At 41.6% G+C, this 22,073-nt stretch overlaps 1 protein-coding gene across 1 annotated transcript; it reads right to left on the bottom strand.

The window, feature by feature from the left end:
- Positions 1-2,479: 2,479 nt before the first annotated feature.
- Positions 2,480-22,035, bottom strand: LOC115375356 (stonustoxin subunit beta-like). The gene is made up of 5 exons (XM_030074771.1): positions 21,970-22,035; positions 18,809-18,921; positions 17,392-18,119; positions 4,693-4,951; positions 2,480-3,096 (listed from the first exon to the last, which is right to left on the bottom strand). The coding sequence occupies exons 2-5, from the start codon at positions 18,906-18,908 to the stop codon at positions 2,480-2,482; spliced, it is 1,704 nt and encodes a 567-aa protein (XP_029930631.1). The 5' UTR covers positions 18,909-18,921; positions 21,970-22,035.
- Between the last annotated feature and the right edge of the window lie 38 nt (positions 22,036-22,073).

Here is a 22,073-nt window from a genome sequence, read left to right as displayed (position 1 = left end):
GTTCTATATCCAGTGAGTCTTAATCCTGTAATATCCCCTGATAATCAAACTGGGTGGATTTAATGTGCATCATGATGATTCTCTGAAAAACCAGATAGTCACAACTAGGGATGTATCCTCCGGGCACTCCGGTTTCCTCCCACCGTCCAAAGACATGCAGGTCACGTGAATTGGAGAAGCTAAATTGCCCCTAGGTGTGAGTGTGTGTGTGAATGTCAGTGTTTGTCTGTCTGCCCTGCGATGGACTGGCGACCTGTCCAGGGTGTTTCACTGCCTTCCGCCCAATGAGCGCTGGGATAGGCTCCAGCAACCCCCCGCGACCTTTGTGAGGATAAGCGGTTTAGAAGATGAATGAATGAATTAAGTTGTCATGGAATAACGAGGGAAAAGGCCACACCTGGCCAAGAAACTGCTTTTTAGTCAAGTGTACTATTAACATTACTGTATGACTTTTGAGCCTCTGAAAACGGGGTGACAATGCATGAAAGTGGCTGTAGTTCCTGTACAGTTAAGGACATATTTTTGTTCAGCCCCTTAAATTAAAGCTGAAAGGCTGCACTTAAATCATGTCTTGATTACTCCATTTCAAATCCACTGTTGGTGGACAAGGGAAAATTATGAATATTGTGTTACTGTCCAAATACTTATAATACTGAGCCAACTAAATATTAAAAATTCATTATTAATTAAATATATTACCTAGCTTACATCATTGAATTAATTTGGAAATCTTATAGGAGTACCACAGGCAGCATTAAGTCTCTGTGTTCCTCTCACTCAAATGAACAGCGTTAATACACAATATATTAATAAATAGTTTTCCTAGTTTTAGGTACACATTGGTTCATGGCTGGAAATTGTGAAACTTAAATTAACCTGACTAAAGCAGCTTCATTGTTCATTATTGTGACCTTATTATCAATTCTGACAAACCTCCAGTCTGTCAAATAATTAACTTCCTATTAATAAATGTAGCTCTGTTTTAACAGCACGAACATCAATATGCCCTCTGAGACAAGCAAAACTCTGACATGTGTAAGTATCATTTGCAATGTTTATTTATATAAGAATCTTTTTTTTTCACATCACATCAAATTCAAAGTTTAGGCAACTAAAATAGAAGTTAATATTGCTGATGAAAAAATGCCTTGTGACTGAAAACACAGGATGAACAATCTGTATGAGCTGAACTTGAAAACAAATTGCACACTGCACACACTCAAAAAGGCATAGCCTAGAAAGACATTTTTACATATTAAGTTACGAGAACTGATCAAAACTGTTTTAATTCCAACATCTGGACGGCTGTTATGATTAATCTTGCTCTTTGGAGCCACAATTTCCTCTCAGAGTGTCCATTATCATGACATTGGCTCTGTCTCAATTCAAAGGTTGTACGCTACCTAGGTCGTATTTGTAGGCTGCTTACGTCACGGCGGCGCGACAAGTGCTGTCCCAGTTCAGTTTTACCGCGCGGGGTCCTGCAAATGCAGCCGACAGATCCAGCCTATTTTTGACTAATTTGCAGGATACACCTCCACGATGCTTCGCGGCCGACATTACAGCCTACTTCCCAGGGTGCGTTTGGGTCCAGTTGAATTTCTGGATCAGCCACCATTGCTGGAATTATGAAGCATGTTTCAGACCGTCTTAATGTTTATATCATGACGTTTTGATAAGTTTTCATGCCTATAATTACCACCATAGATTGGGTTTAGCTGTTAACTGTATTCGAACAATGCCTGAAAATGCAAGTTTAGTTAGATGAGTTAGATAAGCATTTTGCATGATGTTTCCATAGCAACCATCAGCGCGTCAGGTACGTTACAATGTAGCCATGTGTACAATTACTTTAATTGGGATAGTCTGTTGCAATTTGTGAGGTGCAACAATTATCTTAATTTTCTGCATCTTCACGAAGACAAAATAAAATAAAATACATAAAACTACAGCATCAATGTTGTCCATTTTGAGAGCGTTGAAGCTGCTTATCATTTTGTTTCATGCACAGGTGTTCACTGACACACCTCTGAAACCTACTTTGGCATTTTACGCTGCATCACTCGAATGCGCTTCGGGAAGCCTCGATAATAATGACGTAGGAATCCTCCGCAGGCTACACCGTCCCAATCCACTAAACTTTTAGATCCGGTAAACCTGATATCAGCACCTACATCGGACGCCTCCTACGTAGGCACCATAGGCTGCGACCTAGTAGTCATCTAGCCCTTCGATTGAGACAGATCCACTGTGTATCTGCAGCTCACAGCATTAGAAGCTGCAGTGGTTTTATTATGGCAGATAAGATCTTCTCCTGATCTAATGACAAGGCTTCACTAAAAATATCCACAAGTGAGTTTTCTCCTCTATCATCTGAAAAACTCTGTTAAATTCTGGAAGTAAGTTTGCTTTTTTTGCCTCTCTGTTTTTCCTCGTACATTTCCTGCTCTGTTTTTTTAAGTTTTTCTTGTTTGGATACTTAAGATATGATTGTTGCTCTTTTTCTCATTGCCTCCAGAGACTGAATTCGGGCCAGGTAACCCTCTTTGGCCTCTGACTTTTCTCCTTCAATGAGCAAGTCAATGTATTCTGGACTGCTCAGTGGGTTGGGCCTCAGGGCGATCTCTTTGAGCCGAGCGATGGAGCGCACTGACATCTCTTTATGTTCTTTAAGTTTCTGATTAATCATCCTTAGTTGTTGGAGTGTAACAAATCCACATTTAAGTGGCTGCTGCAATTCTTCAATGGCTGTTTCAAGCTGCTTGCGCTCTTTAAGAACTTCTTTGGTCATCTGCAAGCTTTTGGTTGTTATTCGGTCTAAAGCAGTGAAAAAGTTTTTCATGCTTTTGGCACCCATGTTCCAAAACATTTCATCAAAGTTATCATCATCCATGTCTTCATCTGAATCTGCGTTACCTGATTTGTCATTGATGGATGTGTTGTCTGCAAACAGAGCTGAATTGTTGAATTTGAAGTGAACAGGAAGTCCTGCATCTGTTTTAGGCCATGGGACTCCAGAGACATTAATTGCTTCAAGAACCGGTGGCCTCTGACCATCTGCGAATGTTACCAGCATCCGGATGTTTTCTGCCACATCTTTACCAAAAATGGACAGCACTGAATCAAACACATATTTTTGTGTTGGTGTTAGCCGTGGAAGAGAAGCCTGGGTCACAATACACACAGCATCAATCTCACTGACTCCCACAGCAGAGGTGAAAAGATTCTGGATCTGCTCTGTGATCGCCCTGTCTCTTTCTATCCCACTTGTGCTCCCAAAACCCGGAGTGTCAACTATGGTCAACGAATATGGGATTTTAAATCCTTCTTGATGGTTGATTTTGTACACAGTGACTTCAGAGGTCTGACTTTCAACTTGTGATCTAAACTGACCCTCATCAGTTAACTTGAATCTGAAATTGTCATTCCACTTTACACCAACAATGTAATTGATCATTCCATTGATCAGAGTTGATTTTCCTGATCCAGTTGCTCCAAGAACCATTATTGTGCGATTTCGTCTCAAGCTTTCTTTGCCAAAACTGTAGCTCCTGCATCCATCTATGTCCATATCGTCTTTCTTCAGAGGTAGCTTGTAGACTGAGGGTGATGCAGAATTTATGAGTTTGCTTTTATGTTTGAGCAATTCTGAGAGGTGCACTTGTTTTTTTGTCCGCACATTAACTGTGTTGCTTTCCTTGCTTCTACCAGCTACACCACAATCACATCTGACCCTGACAGCGTACTCTGTCTCTGGCTGAAGCCCAGATATGATGGCCTTTTCATTTTGTGAAACCATTTGGTTCCATTCAAGGTCTTCATTTTTAACCCCAGGAGCTGTTTTTGCATACTCTACAATGTAACTCAAAATGTTGACACCTTTACCAATCTCAGCAGGTTTCTCCCAGCTAACTGACAGCTCATTTAAATTTGGTTCAGCTTGCAGTTTTCCAGGAGGACTAGTGGGTTGTAAGGTTGTAATGGGACCACTGACATCACTCGCTAGCCCTTTGCCAACTGAGCACACTGCTCTGCATCTGAACAGGTACTCTGTGTTAGGAGCCAGACTGGACACTGTGACTTCTCCAGCTGTCAATACTGTCATTTGCTGCCAGTCATCTTCTCCACTGACACAGTACTCAACAGAGTAGTGGGTGATGTTTTCTGCTCCGAATCCTGGTGGGGAAATCCTCACTGTCACACTGTTGTGGGTTGTGTCACTTACTGCTGGTTTTTCAGGCTTTGAAGGAGGTTCAAAATTCTCACTGACCAAAGAGCCTTCTTTGTAAAGATGGATGCTTGCACCTTTCTTTTTCTCATTTGCTATGCCTGCTATAAGGAACCTAATATTGCTGTCCATGTTAGTCTCTACAAACGCATTGAAGAGCTTTGCTTTTTGCTTCATTGCACCCCTTACTTCATTTGAAAAGAACCATTGATCCTTCTCTACATCGTAAGTCTGATATGTGATGTCTTGAGGACTCTCTGGTGTTTCCTTTAAGTACTTTGATAAATCTGAGAGGTATGGTTCATCATCCTCCAGTGAGGTGAAAGCAAAACACGCAGCATGCTCAGCACTAAGGATTTCTTTGTCTAGTGCATGGTGAGATGTGACAGTCTTGGTGTTTTTCATCATGTTGGTGATTGATTGTAAAATGCTGATTTCTCTCTCTTTACAACTCATCCACTCACTCAGATTTTTGCTATTGAATGGAGAAGAATGTCTCATTTTCAACATCTCTGCAAGCACAGCCTCCTCTTCCCCTCCTCCCCGGATTGATGGAAGTTTCCTTGCCAGGGTCCTCTGGAATTCCAGCTTGTTCTCAGAGCATAGTTCTCGAAAAGCTTTCAGCTTTTTCCCAATCTGTGGGAATTGTTGGGTTGTGCTGTTTTTCATTGCATCATTGCACCTCATTTCCAGCTCACTCAAGTCCTCCAGGATGCTCTGTGCCTCCATTACTAATCTAATACTTATCTGACGGACAAGTTGAGCTGCAGCAGAATCTAAACTTTTCAGGGGCATCAGCCAGATCTTCACTGGAATGGCATTTTCTCCATTTGCTCCCAGTAATTTTGGAAGACTCTGGTAGACTTTTATTGCATCCTGAAAGGACACAGGATTCTTCTGAAGGTTAAAGTCACCGTGGAATTTGCAGGAGAAGTTTTGAACTTTTGAAATGTCTGTGTCTTTCATTTGTAAGCAACCTTCACCTTCAATTGCAAGGCAGGGAATCTTCTGAATCATCACCTTCAGGTTGCCCTCAATCTCTTGATGATCCTCCTTTTCAGACACCTCACGGTCAAATACAAAGAAGGCTTGTGCCCCATAAAGGATACCTGTGACTACATGTGTTGCTATTCCTGTATCAAAAACATATTGATGCTTCACATTGTCTCTTCCAAGATGTCTCATTGACAGCTCCAGGAACTTGGTTGTAGTTTTGTATTTGAGTGTCACTCTGGCCTGATTTTTGGAAATCTTACAGTCTTTTAGGTATTTGGCAGAGCCCTCAACCTGTACCAGCCCACCCAAGAAACTTGCCTTCAGGGAGGCATCAACATTTAATGCTGAAGATTTGTCCTCAATCGATTCAGTTGCAACTATCTCAAATTCACTGTTGGGTTGTGGTCTTTCTCGTGCATCCTTCTCCAGGGCATCGGGGTCCCACAATGTCAAGCCTGCAACAGAGGGTGGGAAGTGAGGAGTCAAGTTTACTTTTATTGCTGCACAGCCAGGCTGGATTTCTTAGCAGTAAATAAAACAAAAAATAATAACACACAGTTAAATTGTATTTATACAGCAGTGGGTTCCTGTTCAAAATTCCAGACAAGGTGGTGATGTGTACTTTAACTGAAAAATTATGATGATATCTCCCTCTAGTGGTACATTTTCTGTCCTGCAGTCTTAGACGGCTGAGAATTTAGAAGATGTTTTTCCATACAAATTATTTGAAACCCTTGTAACAATAAAAATCTATTCACCAACAATATCCAGTAATAATTAAACAGTTCTTCCTGTGTTTATGTCAAATAAGTTAGGACTTATCCAAACAAGAGCTGTGACGCATGGAGTTTTTTTTTTTTTTTTTAATATCAGATAACTTATTTCATGAATGTAGATTAGGATATTTTGTCATAGCAGTCAGATACAGAGGACTAAATGGTCATTTATTGATATGAAAACGTTTAGGATAATTACTTTGAAAAATTAATGTTTTGGATTTGCCCAGTAACATTAGATTTGGTGACTTTAAAGCCTTACCAGGGATCAGGGAGTCTTGGCGACAGTCGTACAGCATCCCGAGGCTGAAAGGCCGACCGAGCGCTGCCAGCTCTATCGTCTTGAGGCCCTCAGGTTCCATGACTCAGCCTCGACTGGAGAAAATAGACAAGAGCATGTTCGTTCAGTCCAGTGATTCTCCTGCAGTCCAGCTGGTTATTTACTTGCTTACTGGTTGCAGCTCACTGGAGCTCTGCTGCTCCAGTGAGCTGCAGTAAAATAATGTTGGAATTACTGATAAAAACAAGATACTCAGTGTCAGTGAGATAAACTAACAGGCACTGCAGGGTCCCTGGATACCTAATACATTACTAATATTTAAACTGGATATTATGGTGTTAGGTTAGTATACTCATGCTTATGTGTTGACAAATCAGTAGGTTTTACCACAGCATTTGAGCAAATTGCTCCATCTATTGGTACATTTTCCTTCTGCAGTCTTGAACTAGTGAACTCCTGGTGGTATGTTAGTACTTCAACATGAACACTTTATCCTCTGACAAATGGTCAGGATAGAAGCTGAGGAATATGAGAAAAAGAGGGAGGTAGTTTTTGTTTTGCCAAATTGTCTGTTGCCAACACAGAACTGCAGATAGTTTATTGGTTTACTGATTAACTTTTTTTTTTGGAGACTTCCACTCGCATTGAGGCTCTGTGCTGCTGCGTGGCTGCAGAACCACAGGAGAACAAATGATTTGGTTCCTAAATGGTTCCACATTTCCTTCATCTCACAAACACACTAACGAGGGTCAAACATCTCCCTACATTCACTGCCCCCCCACGCCGACACACACACCTCTAAGGCAGTAGGTAGCGCTGTCACACATGTACATGGTATGGAGGGAAATTATACTGTTGATGTAGATACTGGTAAGCGGTTAGGCCAGGCCATCCCCAAATTATCCTAAGCATGGAGTAATGTTACGGCAGGTCAGTCCTTATGTCTCCCTTCTGCATACTCCACAGCACCTCACCCCATTATCTGGCTTTCTGGTAGATAGGTTGTAGCAGATGTGTCACCTTGCCCTGTCTTCCAAGGCTAGGATAGCAATTTTGGCTATTACAAAGACTCACTGTCTCCAGACTGTCTCCATGATAAATTTTAATCTATGTTCAGTGTAGAAACCTATAAAGTTCTTAGTATGTGGAAGAGCCGGCAGAACTGACTGTGGTGCCGCCCGTCCGAGACTGCGATCATTTCTCCTGAGGCAGCTGATGCAGTAAAGCTGATTATTCAACATAAGTCATCCTGGCTCCGTGTCTCTCTCTCTCTTGTGTTTTTTTCTTCAGTAAGCCTCATTCCATTCCATAACTCATGTTAACAACATCAGATGTGATGCAGAGAGTTACTTACAGGAGTCGTGTCTCGCTGAGCTAAAGTGTGGTGTCTGTCTTCAGAATCTGCAGGGAGGAGCCCCTACTCTTCCTCCTCTGACACAGAGTGTTTTCAGGAGGAGGAGGAGGAGGAGGAGGGAGGAGGCTGCAGTCTCACCAGCAGAGGCTGCTTTCTTGGACATTGACTTCCCCTCAGTGTGCAGAGCTTACTTTCTTCCTATGAAGTTGATAAAGTCTCTGACATCCAGTTCAAAACACAAATCCAGTCCCACCCTGCTCTGTGCACGAGGCAAGTGTCCCACTCAGTATAATACGATAATAATAATAAAATGAGAACACTGACATATCACAATATCAACATCTAAAAGGTAAATATACTGCTATTCTATCTATTTTTTCTATGTATTTTTTTTTTCAACAATTTTGTTATACTATTTCATCATTACTTTAACTTCTGATTATTTTTTTAGGAGAGACATCAACTGTGTAGATTTCAGATATTGACAGTTTTGTGGAAATTGATGGCAAATCGAACATTTACTGGAATGTTTTCCATCAACCAGCCTGTGACGCTCTCAGATGGCAGACATCACTCTCACCTGAATCTAGTGAGTAGAAGACCTCACAGGCTTCACATGTCCTCTGTTAGTATCATTTTTTTAAATTAATGATTTTAAATCTCTGTCAACAAAGTACAGTTCTGGGGCATCCCTGTAGCTCAGTGGATAAAATCCCACTTATCAAGGCTGAGTCCTGATTGCAGGGTCCTGCATTCGAATCTGACCTCAGGCCTTTTGCTCGTCCTCTCTCTGCCCTGCCATTTCCTTTCCTGTCTCTCTCTGCTGTGACCGTCAAATAAAGCAGAAATGCAAAAAAAAATCTTTGACAAAAGTACAGCTCGACAAACTAAAACTTGTTTTGCAACACAAAGCAATCTGAGTGTTCAACAGTTTACAGACGACATGCAACGTTACATCATTTACAGAGTTAGAACTGAGTTGTGAGATTAATGTCAGAGTTCTGACTTTATTCTCAACATTTGAAGAAATGTCAGAATTCTGGATTTATTCTCACAATTCACACATTTTTCTCAGAGTTTGGAGGTTGATTATGGTTGATTAAGTTCACGTATTTCTTTTTAATCTGTCTCTTTTGGTCGGGCTGTTGCTTTTAATGATCGAACCATCCGATCGCTGTATTTTCACTGTGTTTGTGTGGCCCTCCACGGCACACCACCATCAGCCGAACATGGCAGAGACCTACGCCGACTTTTAGCATTTTACCCTCTTTTTTGTTTCTATCCCCCACCAAACAGACTGGGTTGCTCTCCCCTCTTGGAGTAGCCCCCTGTGGGTATTTCGGCACTCATCCAAAGCAACTGAAAGACTTTAAACGTGCATCAAGCAACCTTGGAGTGAGCTCACCTCTCCGTCCCAGTCTGGTTGTCTCAGCTGTGTCCGTTTGTCCAACAAGATATCCGAGCTGGAGAAGAGAATATCCACACTGTACCAGATCCAGGGAGCGGAGAATCTCATGGACACCATCATCTTCGGACCTGGACAAACTGACTCCCAGTTGCCTGAGACCATGGCCCCCCTCCACGCTGCCACAGCTGCGTCCCCCGATGAACCTGCTGACATCACTCGCCACTCGGCTGCTGACGCCCCTCTCCCGGTCACCGCTCCCGATGACACCTGGACACGGCTCGGAGCGAAGCCTAAAGCCGCTGCTAGCTCCACACCATCCCATCCGGATCGCTGGGTCCGAGTGGGTGCTAACCAATGGAAAATCAGCCCCCCCTCCGTTGCTCCTGGACACCCAAACTTTGAAGGGTCACACCTCTTAGCCTCCAACACAACCTGATCTCACAGAAATCCGTGAAATGAGCACGACCTCTTAATAACGCATTGCGTGCTCCTCGCACGTAACCTGTTTTAATTACGTGCGGTCACCAGGCAAACAGTGTCCACTGAAAGTCAATTAGGATCCATGTCGTGCTGCACACACACAAACAGTATCCACTGAAAGCATAGGCGGCGCCAGCAATGGGCCCGGGTGGGCCTGGGCCCACCCATTTTGAGCCAGGCCCATCCAATCAGAAGAATATGTTTTCGGGATTAAAATGTTCATCCTATTGCCAGCCTTAGCAGAGCTCATGTGAAGCTAGCTTCTCAGTCAATCAGCAGCTTTCTATCATACGCGAATGCCTGCCCCCAGGCTGCGCCATCAGCATGTGACCCAATCAAATGAATGAGTTAGTTTGCGCGCAAACGGTCCCACCCAGACTCAGGAAGAAAGAAATGTGTACAGGTAAAGAGAAAAAAGAGAGATGGAGACGGAGTTTATTATGGTGAAACAAAGCAGCTTACTTGGCTTTTTCACCAAACGACTCCGTGTTGAGCAGGAGGAAACTCCTGCGGCCATTCCACCACTTGATTTAAATGTTACGAGTGCGAGTGCTAGTTTACCGGAGAGCTCAGCCGTCCGGCCCCGCTCCCAAAGTAATGCTAGTCCTGCTCCTCCTCCTCCTCCATCCATCCCCTCACAGTCATGTCAGTAAGCCAAGCCACAATAACAAAAATAACTGGGGCCATTTCTGCTGCACTTAATAGCCTATGATAGATTTATTATTCTGAATAAAAATAACTTGGCCCTTTTTATGCTGTGTGTGCGTTTTATCCGTTGTTTATAAGACGGGTGCTTCCCATCCTTAAATGTGATTGGCTGAGCCGCGTTCCATGCTGTTGTAAAATCAGTGTAACCCGCTGGCAGACCGCAGCACTAAATATCCCTGCGCCAGTGTAAACGGACAGAGCGTTGCCTAGCAACCAACTACTTTGCGCTCAACTTCCTCGTTAGGTCACATTTGTTTCAAGACTTTTGTTAACAAAATGTCAGACTTTGTAGTGAATTTTGATTTGCTGGGTGGCCTGAGCCTGGATGAGTGGTTGGTGTCTGTTAAAAGACACTGAATTCACCACCAGCAACAATGTTTTCGCCGGTGTGGTAAAGAAACTCCGAGAAGGACGTGACAAATCTTCCCACCACCAAGCCATAACCGAGGCAGACTGCCAGAAGATGAAGCACTTTCAGGCACGAAGTTCAGACACACCTTGGGGGCTTGTCTGTAAAGTCTGGTTTGACGTGCAGCTTCATATGGGACGCAGGGCGAACGAGGGCAACCGCAAATTAAAGCCCGACTCCTTCAGCATTCGCCACGACGAAAATGGCCTAAAATGTCACCTTGTCTTTCAATGAATGCACAAAAAAATCTCAAAGATGCTGCCGAAAAAAACATAGAAAGCCTGCAGGGATTTATAGCCTATATGAGCAGCCGGGTAACCCACTGTGTCTGGTGGCCTCCCTCATAAAAGCAATAAGCCCCTTGAAGCCGTGAGTTAGTTTAGATAAGAACGCCACTCAGCCGTTGTAAAATCACTGTAACCCACGGCTTCTCGGGGCTTATTGCTTAAATAATGTTGCACATTCTGTTCGATCTGAGTATGTTGTAACAGTGTAGCTCGGTTGGTTAAATAAATGAAGAGAGAGAGACAAAACCTCCAAAGATATATTTCTGTTTACAGTTTTGTTCAGTCAATAAGAGAGAGAAATGAAGTCTGCTGAGTTATAGGTCTTTGTCCAGTTCAGCACTGAGGTGAGGACAGCGACACAATAGCCACTCAGGTGCAGACACGGCTGCTGTAATCCAGGTGGCAGTGCGGTGCTGTGTTTTTTTCCTTTTTTTTTTTTTTTTTTTTTTTTTTTTTTACTTGGCCCACCCGTTTTTCTGTAGGCCCACCCATTCACAAAATCCTGGTGCCGCTAGTGACTGAAAGTCAATTAGGATCCACGTCGTGCTGCACACTCACAAACAGTGTCCACTGAAAGTCAACGAGGATCTGTGCTGGACACACGGATTCTCGGCTTCAAAGACGTCACGCTGTGGATGGTGGTTCATAGATCCTGGAAGTGCAAATTTAATCGATATTGTGAAAAATAGTTCTGATTATTAGCCATAACGTTGTAACCATCCAAGGCAGACTTACCACGAGCTATGAGGATGTGTAACGATGGCATGTGCTTCTGCCGAGTCCACAAGTCCCGTATAATATCAACTTTATTTTAAGAAAACACGCTTTATTTGCAATGTCATATCACGGAGAAGCACTACATTACCCATAATCTACGGTGGCCGAGAACCGCCATCGCTGCAAATAAAAAAAACACTGCGTTGCAAATAATAAAAAAAAAGCAACGATGCAAACAAAAAAGCCAAAACGGAAGTGAATTACCGGGGACTATTATTGCCGATGCACAGGTGTTTTTTTTATGTGAGAGAAGAAGACGAAGAAGACGACGCAAAACAAGAAAACGACCGAAGTTAAGTTACTGTTAAAACAGAAGTTGTACTGCATTAACTGCAGTAGCCATGTGTTTTTTATCTTCATGGCAGATTTTTTATATTTGTTATATTTAAGAAATAAGCCCCGAGAAGCAGTAGGTTACAGTGATTTTACAATGGCTGAGGGGTATTCTTATCTAAGGCACGACGCACAGCGGAGTTGTAAAATCACTGTAACTCACGGCTTCAAGGGGCTTATTGTTTTTATAAAACGGTTACCCTACATATACGCCCATAAAATAAACACACAAGAAAAAAATCAATAATTTACTAGTAATAATGCAACAATAAAATTGAGAACTATTCATTCTTCCACCAAGCAAGATAGAGTGGACAGAACGGTTGCCAAGCAACACAGACGCTAAGATTGCTTTGTCATCTAGCGCCATCATCATGTCACATCAGGCTATTTGGGCTCGTTAATGTTGAATTGGATATTTCCATTAGTGGTGCAATTGTTAAAAGAAGATTATAATATGCTGATATGTTACGCCATTGAACACCACCCTTTCAGTCAGCGAAACATAGCGGGTGGAAAAACCGTGGAAACACGTCAAAAAGCACTAAAGATTCTTTTTTTTTCATAACACATCTTTACTCGTGATATAAACATAGGCCACATGGTAAGGTTATACTTTTGCTGTTGAAAAACTACCGTATGTATGTTTTTTAAACCTAATTTCAAAACTTTTACCCTAACCCGGAAGAGGGGTACCAGAACTACAATCTGTGCGAAGTTGCAACACACAGAGGTGTCCTGCGCCATAGGTTTTGTAGTTCTAACATGTTTTGTCTATTATGTGATGTTGTGATCACTAATTTTGCAATTAAAGTTTTTGGGTGTGGGAAGAACGCCTGTTTGGTCAGATTTTATTTATTTATTTATTTATTTTTTCTTAAGATAGTGACATCATGTTTTTTCCATGTTTTGACACTAGTCAGTGGCGCCGCCTATTGGTTTGCCATCGGGTATGATAGTAGAGGCCAAGAGCTTTCCAAAAATGTTGACCCCATGTCTGTGCCATTTTTTGTTGCTGCACTGTAAGCCTTTAAAAGTGTCTCAGGTGGCCATATTAAGTTAATGGGAAAATCTGAAATATGAAACATTGACTATTTTATGGGGAAAATAAGCCTTGAAATGGTCCGAATTGAAAAGTATGACTGTGTTTAAGACTAACATCAATATTCTAAATAAATTTGGCCATTAAATAACACCTTTAAAGAAGTTTGACTGATTTTATCAAGCTTGGCCCTAAAAGAGGTCTGCAGATGTACACCTGAGACAGTCTTGGGGTGTATTCAGCGACATTACGATACGTAACGTTGTGTGACGTTGTCTCATTGAATGATCTGTTTGGTCGTAACGTTTTGTAACAGAGAGCAACATGCCTCACAGGTAGTTTTCCTCCGTTTTGTGGGCGTGTCACAGGTGTTATCCAATCATCATCAGCCTGTATTTAAACCTCCGCGATTTAAAACGCTAGTGCTCCATTATGGCTTCCAAGGTAGTATTTAATTGTAGGCAATGCTTCAAATGTTCCCCATCATTTGAAGAGGTAAAAGCACATGATGTATGTGGTAAGTATGATGATAGATCAGACATAGATGATTGTCTTTCTTCAATAATATGGCAACTTTTATTCAACTTAAAACTTAAAACAGTGGTTAGGAAAAAAAAAAAACACTTTTATTCTATTTTACAAACAGTGGTTGGTAAGTCTACGTCTCAGTGACAGTTCAGCTCACAGGAGGTGCAGAAACACAGCAGAGAGCAGATCTGTCACCTGAAATGTTTCTCTTCTTGTCCTAAAACGAGCAAAAAAGGTCGGCTCAGTGTAGTTAGGAACTACAGTTTCCACAGAACCACTGATCCGGGCTGGAGGTCTCCTCCTGCGTCTGATCGCTAAAACAGTGGTAGTGATGTCCAAAGTCTTTTGCAGTGCCCCTGTTATTCGTGATCCATTTAGAGTAATGTCATCCTCAGTCAGTTCTTCTACACACATGTTAAGACAAAAGAAAATACTGCATTTGCAACACATTACATCTAATTGTTAGCCCTGTCGGACCCTTGTTTGAAACTGTGATCAACATTTAGATATGGGTTAAATACGTTATATCAAAAAGACACCCGACAAAATACAACAGTAACATCATTAGTGCAACTGATGACACTGAAGGTTAATGTTGTTAGCCACTCACTAACATGTACGCTAGTCTAATCTGAGGCTAACGTAAAACACTTAACTTTAACCTTACCGTCATAGTTATGGAAGTAATTTGACACGTAGAGTGCAAATCCTTTGTCCTTCCTCTTGCTGGCTGTGGCGGAATTAGCCTGAATGATTCGGTTAACGTCTAATGGCACTTCCTCATTAGTGAAACATCGATTAATGCACTTCAATTAGCAATTCTAGCAAATTCGCTCTGCTTTAAGATTGAATTTTTACAGTATTTTGGATTTGTAAAAACATTTTGTGATGTTTCTGTTAAAGTCTCTTTGTTCTCATCTAATGTAAAAGTGAATGTTTCTTGTTATCCCTTAAACAACATTTTTAATACACATTTTACCAAGAGGAGTTTGGTCTGAAATGTTGGTCATGAATAAATCATTCTGAGTGTAGGAGCTGGAGTGTGTTGCTTTCACTTGTTTTCTAACCATGAAGTCTTTTGCCGTAACACATTTTCTAAAATTCACATTTCACTGTTTTCTGGTTTTATGGTGGCCGTCGCTGCCATGAAGAAGTTGTGTACTGAAATTTCAGAAGACATTAGAAAAACACAGTGATTCTGTACATTTTTATTGATCATATGTTTTATTTCTGATTTGTGAATTCAGTAACATCATTTCATCAAACAACAACATCAATAATCAAACTCAATTCTGCCATTTAATGAAGCACAACAGGGTTAAAGCTTCATCTGCTGTGATATTAAATCAGTGTCTGTCAATACACTTTATGTCAGCTGTCATACACATGAACCTCCTGCAGGGAGTTTTCTAAATGCCAAAGAAAACCAAATGTGAAGTACAGATGCATGTAAGGCTGAACTCTCTTAATGTTTGTGCTGAGACCATGACTCCGTTTTACACAAGTTTCACTCAATCTGTTTTAACTTTCTGTATGACTGCACGATCAATCAATCAATCAAACTTTATTTATATAGCACATTTCAAACAAATACATGACATTCAAAGTGCTTTACATCTTGATTGAAAAAATAAACATAAAATAAGAAGTAAAGGACTTGGAGACCAATGTACACTCATAAAATATGGTTAATTAAAACATCAAAGATTAAGAATTAAAAAATAAGAATTATCAGACAATAGAGTGATAAAAGGATTTAAAACAACAACAAAATACAGCAATAATAAAAAAAAAAAACCTCACAAATAAGGACAGGACGTCCTGGTTGTGTGAACAGGGCTCTGGTTATGAGCTGCTGTGCCAACAGGAAGGTGATGGGCAGGGACTATTTACATATTGATAGATCTATACACGCTGTCTGTTTTAGGACATGGGAACTTAGAGGATTTGATTACCTCGAGAACTGGTGGCAGCTCATCATCTGCAGATGTCACCACAATCCTGATGTTCTCTGCCACATCTTCATCAAAAAGTTTGAGCATTGAATCAAACACATAGCGATATGATAATTTTGGCCCTGGGAAAGAGGCCTGGATCACCAAACACACTGCATCAATCTCACAGGCTAACTTATCAGACATGAAGAGCCTGGAGATTATTTGTCTGACTCTTCGTTTGAAGAAGAATACCTCTGAAGAAAAGAATTTGTGAGGAAAGTCTTCATTGTGAATAATGGTGAAAGAATATGGGATTTTAAACCCCTCTTTGTGGTGGATTTTGTACTATGCTGAAATCCTCTGATCATTCCATTGATAAGAGTGGACTTTCCTGATCAGTTTTGGCCAAAAAGGAGTATAGTGCGATATTGTTTTGAGCTTTCTCTGCCAAAACTGTAGCACCTGCATCCATCTATGCCCATGACCTCTTGCTTCAGATGTAGCTTGTAGACTGAGGGTGATGAATTCAGACGTCTGCTTTTATGTTTGAGCAATTCTGCGAGGCGCACTTTTGTTTTTGTCCACACATTAACTGTGATGCTTTCCTTGCTTCTACCAGCCACACCATAATCACATCTGACCCTGACAGCGTACTCTGTCTCTGGCTGAAGCCCAGATATGATGGCCTCTTCATCTTGTGAGACCTTTTGTTTCCATTCAAGGTCTTCATGTTTCACCCCAGGAGCTGTTTTTGCATACTCTACAATGTAGCTCAAAATGTTTACCAATCTCAGCAGGTTTCTCCCAGCTAACTGACAGCTCTTTTGAAATTGGTTCAGCTTGAGGTTTTCCAGGAGGACTAGTGGGTAAGGTTGTAATGGGACCACTGACATCACTAGCTGGCCCTTTGCCAACTGAGCACACTGCTCTGCATCTGAACAAGTACTCTGTGTTAGGAGTCAGACTGGACACTGTGACTTCTCCAGCTGTCAATACTGTCATTTGCTGCCAGTCATCTTCTCCACTGACACAGTACTCAACAGAGTAGTGGGTGATGTTTTCTGTTCCGAGTCCTGGTGGGGAAATCCTCACTGTCACACAGTTGTGGGTTGTGTCACTTACTGCTGGTTTTTCAGGCTTTGAAGGAGGTTCAAAGCTCTCACTGAACAAAGAGCCTTCTTTGTAAAGGTGGATGCTTGCACCTTTCTTTTTCTCATTTGCTAAGCCTGCTATAAGGAAACTAATATTATTGTCCATGTCAATCTCTCCAAACGCATTGAAGAGCTTTGATTTTTGCCTCATTGTGTTCCATACTTCATTCAAAAAACACCAATTTTCATTTTTTACATCATGAATCTGATATATGATTTATTGAGGACTCTCTGGTGTTTCCTTTAAGTACTTTGATAAATCTGAGAGGTATGGTTCATCATCCTCCAGTGAGGTGAAAGCAAAGCACACAGCATGCTCAGCACTGAGGATTTCTTTGTCTAGTGCATATCGAGACGTGACAATCTTGGTGTTTTTCATCATGTCAGTGAGTGCTTCAATGATGTTTATTTCTCTCTCTTTACAACTCATCCACTCACTCAGGTTTTTGTTGTTGAATGGAGAAGAATGTCTCATTTTCAACACCTCTGCAAGCACAGCCTCCTCTTCCTTTCCTCCCCGGATTGATGGAAGTTTCTCTGCCAGGGTCCTCTGGAATTCCAGTTTGTACTCAGAGCATAGTTCTCCAAAAGCTTTCAGCTTTTTGCCAATCTGTGGGAATTGTTGGGTTGTGCTGTTTTTCATTGCATCATTGCACCTCATTTCTAGCTCACTGAAGACCTCCAGGACACTTTGCACCTCCATCACTAATCTAATACTTATCTGACGGACAAGTTGAGCTGCAGCAGAATCTAAAATTTTCAGGGGCATCAGCCAGACCTTCACTGGCACGGCATTTTCTCCATTTGCTCCCAGTAATGTTGGTAGACTCTGGTAGACTTCAATTGCATCCTGAAAGGACACAGGATGCCTCTGAAGGTTAAAGTCACCGTGGAATTTGCAGGAGAAGTTTTGAACATTTGCAGTATCTGTTTCTGTCAGTTGCAGGGAATCTTGACCTTGCAGTACAAGGCCCGGAATCTGCTGAATCATCACCTTCAGACTGCCCTCAATGTCTTTATGATCCTCCTTTTCAGACACCTCACGGTCAAATACAAAGAAGGCTTGTGCCCCATAAAGGATACCTTTGACTACATGTGTTGCTATTCCTTTATCAAAAACATACGGATGCTTCACATTGTCTCTTCCAAGATGTCTCATTGACAGCTCCTGGTATTTGGTTGTAGTTTTGTATTTGAGAGTCACTCTGGCCTGATTTTTGGAAATCTTGCAGTCATTTAGGTATTTGGCAGACCCCTCAACCTCTACCAGTCCAGCCAAGAAACTTGCCTTCAGGGATGCCTGGACATTTAATGCTGAAGATTTGTCCTCAGTGGATTCAGATGCAACTATCTCAAATTCACTGTTGGGTTGGGGTCTTTCTCGTGCATCCTTCTTCAGGGAATCAGGGTCCCACAATGTCATGCCTGCAACACAGGGTGGGAAATGAGGAGCCAAGTTTACTTTTAATGCTGCACAGCCAGGCTGGATTTCTTAGCAGTAAATACAACAAAAAACAATAACATACAGTTAAATTGTATTTTGAACAGCAGTGGGTTCCTGTTCAAAATTCGAGACAAGGATTTGATGTGTACTTGAACTGAAAAATTATGATGATATCTCCCTCTAGTGGTACATTTTCCTTCCTGCAGTCTCACACGGCTTCATCCTGGGTCAGACAGACACCAGGAGCTTTACTCAGAAATCCTCCCAGTACTGTGCTGCTGCTCATGGAGAAAGTCTAAGAATTCTCAAAATTGTAACATTTCTGAGAATTTAGAAGATATCTTTCTATACAAATTATTTGAAACCCTTGTAAAGATAAAAAATGTATTCACCAAAAATATCCAGAAAATAATTATCCAGTTTTTCCTCTGTTTATGTCAAATAAGTTAGGAGTTTTCCAAAAAAAGAGCTGTGACGCATGGAGTGTTTTATAATATCAGATAACTTATTTCAAGAACTGAATGTAGATTAGGATTTTTTGTTATAGCAGTCAGATATACGGGAGGAAATGGTCATTTATTGCTATGAAAACATTTCAGATAATTTCTTTGAAAAGTGAATGTTTTGGATTTGCCCAGTAACATCAGATTTGGTGACTTTAAAGCCTTACCAGGGATCAGTGAGTCTTGGCGACAGTCGTACAGCATCCCGAGGCTGAAAGGCCGACCGAGCGCTGCCATCTTTATCGTCTTGACGGCTTCAGGTTCCATTACTCAGCCTTGACTGGAGAAAATAGACAAGAGCATGTTCGTTCAGTCCAGTGATTCTCCTGCAGTCCTGCTGGTTATTTACTTGCTTCCTTAATAATGTTGGAATCACTGATAAGAACAAGATACTCAACGTCAGTGAGATAAACTAACAGGCACCACAGGGCCTAATACCTAATACCCCTGGAAGGTACTTAATACATTACTAATATATAAACTGGATATTACGCTGTTAGGTTAGTATACTCATGCTAATGAGTTGGCATATCAGTAGGTTTTAACACAACATTTCAGCTAATTGCTCCATCTAGTGGTACATTTTCCTTCTGCAGTCTTGAACTAGTGAACTAGAAGCTTTAAATATGGGCAAAAGAAAAATGTAAGTAGAGGTAGCAATATACGTGGTACAAAACTTTGGCCAGAAGTGCAGATAGTTTAGTATTTTTTTAAAATGTTGGGTTAAACTATAAAATGTTTTAAACCTTTTGAGCTTAATGTCTGCTAGCTGACACCTGCTCTTGTGAAGTGGAACAGAGTGTAGTTCCAAACAACTGAATAGGTTATGCAAAGGAGCTCTAACTTTCAATACAGTAACAGCAAAACAAGACTAGAGCCACTGGCTGCTGAGACAGAAAAACAGAGTACAGAACCACCTCAACTAACTTCTGTCAATGCAGAGGAGCAGCAGGTCTACCCCGAGCTCCTCGTTGTCCAATGTCTGAGCTCCTCACCCTCTTTCTAAGGGTGCGTCCGGCCACCCTGCAGAGGAAACCCATTTCTGCCACTCGTATCTGTGATCTCATTCTTTCGGTCACTACACAGAGCTTGTGACCACAGGTGAGGGTTGGAACACAGATTGATCAATAAATCAAGAGCCTTGCCTTTAGCTCAACTTCTTCTTCACCACAACGGTCCGGTACATTGACCATGTAACTGCTGCCACTGCCCTGATCTGCCTGTCAATGTCTCTTCATTTTACCCTCAGCTGTCAACAAAACCCCGAGATACTTGAACTCCATCACTTGAGGCTGTAAGTCACTACCAACAAGGAGAGGAAAAACCACTTTTCTCTGGCAGAGAACCATGGCCTCAGACTCTCAAAAGTGGAAACATATTTACTTGAAGGTGGAATATCTCTAATATCTCTAATACACATGGACAGACAGAGAGACAGTGCAAAGGTGGTCAAGGTGGCAGGTGGCAAGCTAGACAGTGAATTGAGAGAGTGGAGGTAGCAAAAACAAAAGGTTAACAAAGGTTTTGAGTCACCGCAACCACATGAGGTTCTTCTTGGTAAAGCCATGAAAGTTTAGGCTTATAGACCCAATAGTTTCTGACATTAGGCACTCAATTCAACTCAACTTTATAGAGCACTTTAAAAACAACCACAGCTGAAACAAAGTGCTGTACATAAATGATCATAAAACAACAAAACAGTAAGAGCAATTAAAACAGTAAAAACAATAAAATAAATAAACCAGAGCGACGTCTCATGCTGGGTTGAAAGCCAATGGTAAAAATGGGTCTACTTTTCACATGAGAGTCACTATTCCTTTTTTCAGACATTCCTTTTTTGTCTGAAAAAAGGAATAGTAACTCTCAAATGGGTTTTAAGATGGGTTAAGATGGGTTTTAAGACGGACAGTGACGAGGCCTGTCTAATGTGCAAAGGTAAGTCATTCCAGAGTTTGGGGGCAGCAACAGAAAAAGCCAGATCCCCTCTGAACATTCGCTTTGACCTCGGTACCTCCAGGAGCAGCTGATCAGCTGACCTGAGGCACCGGGCAGGAGCGTAAGGATTGAGTAGCTCAGAGAGGTAAGGTGGGGCGAGGCAATTTGAAGATTTAAAAACAAATAAAAGAATCTTAAAATGAACTCTAAAGTGCACAGGCAGCCAGTGGAGGGAGACCAGGATAGGAGTTATGTGCTCCCCCTTTCGTGCTCCAGTTAAAAGACGAGCAGCAGCGTTCTGAACTAACTGGAGACATGCGAGGGAGGACTGACTGACTCCAAAATAAAGTGTGTTACAGTAATCCATCCGAGATGTGATGAAGGCAAGGATTACTGTTTCAAAGTGCTGATGTACAAGAAAGGGCTTCACCTTTGCAAGCTGTCTGAGGTGGAAGAAACTTGACTTAACAACTTCACGAATTTGGCGATCCAATTAAAAATCACTGTCCATCTTAAAACCCAAGTTAGAAACTGTTGGCTTTGCATAAATTGCCAAAGGACCCAAATCAATAGGGGGGAGGGGTTCACAGGAGCTGCTGGGCCCACACGCCATCACCTCTGTTTTCTTTTCAGTAAAATTTAAAAAGTTCAGGGCCATCCAAGATTTGATGTCATCAAAGACATGACAGACACTTAAAGGCAGAACGTCATGTTTCCACCACTTCAGAGGATGTTATACTGACTTACATTAATTTCCTGGAAACTTACCCTTAACCCAAACCACTACCTGCCTAACCCTAACCTCAACCTAACCCTACAGTTAGCTCACCTTCAAGCTTTCACCCCTAAAATGAATTATTTTCATGAAGGGGGCTTTTTGTCTCTATAAGGGAGGTGAGTCCCCACAACATGACTGTGTAACATTAGTAATACCTGGGACACACACACACACACAAACACACACACACATTATGCCCCTGAAAACAGGGAGGGATTATCACAAGAGTAATAAGGTGAACCTCATCATCAGAAATCATCAGAAACATCAGCAGTTTGCAAACAGATTTACCCAACAGGTTAGTTGTAGTAGGATAGAAACCCTTTCAGTTACGACTGTAGAACCTAAAGTAATACTCTGAAACATAATTCTCATTTCTCATTAATTACTGGTAAATAATATGCAGCTGTAGTTCAGCAACGTATCTCAAAACTTATTAAATGGATTAAATAATTAATATAAAACAACAGTGTAAGATACATCTACATTTGTATACATGAGTTCACCAAATGGCGGACACACTAGGTCCACTAACAAACAAGTGCATGGCTCAAATACACACTTCACCATCCTCAGCAAAACTATTCTCTAACTTAGTCAATACGGACAACATACCTGAAAACATGGAGAAATAATGATGAGAGTGACAAGGTGGAGTTTCCTCAGAGAGACAGTGTTCACCCACAGGAGGAAAACGACTGACTGACTGATGTGGACGG

The sequence above is a fragment of the Myripristis murdjan genome, chromosome 17, assembly GCF_902150065.1.
Source record: "Myripristis murdjan chromosome 17, fMyrMur1.1, whole genome shotgun sequence".
Taxonomy (NCBI): Eukaryota; Metazoa; Chordata; class Actinopteri; order Holocentriformes; family Holocentridae; genus Myripristis; species Myripristis murdjan.
This window is presented reverse-complemented; position numbering and strand designations above follow the sequence as displayed.

What these genes read in the sequence shown, in the direction of transcription:
- LOC115375356 (XM_030074771.1), bottom strand. Translation starts at nt 18,908, where the DNA reads ATGGAACCTGAAGCCGTCAAGACGATAAAGATGGCAGCGCTCGGTCGG. An exon ending in GTATTAGATTAGTGATGGAG is followed by an intron (nt 4,952 to 17,391) that starts GTGCAAAGTGTC and finishes TTAGTAATGGAG; the next exon opens with GCACAGAGCATCCTGGAGGA. An exon ending in ATTCAATAGCAAAAATCTGA is followed by an intron (nt 3,097 to 4,692) that starts GTGAGTGGATGA and finishes TTTTTGGTAAAG; the next exon opens with ATGTGGCAGAAAACATCCGG.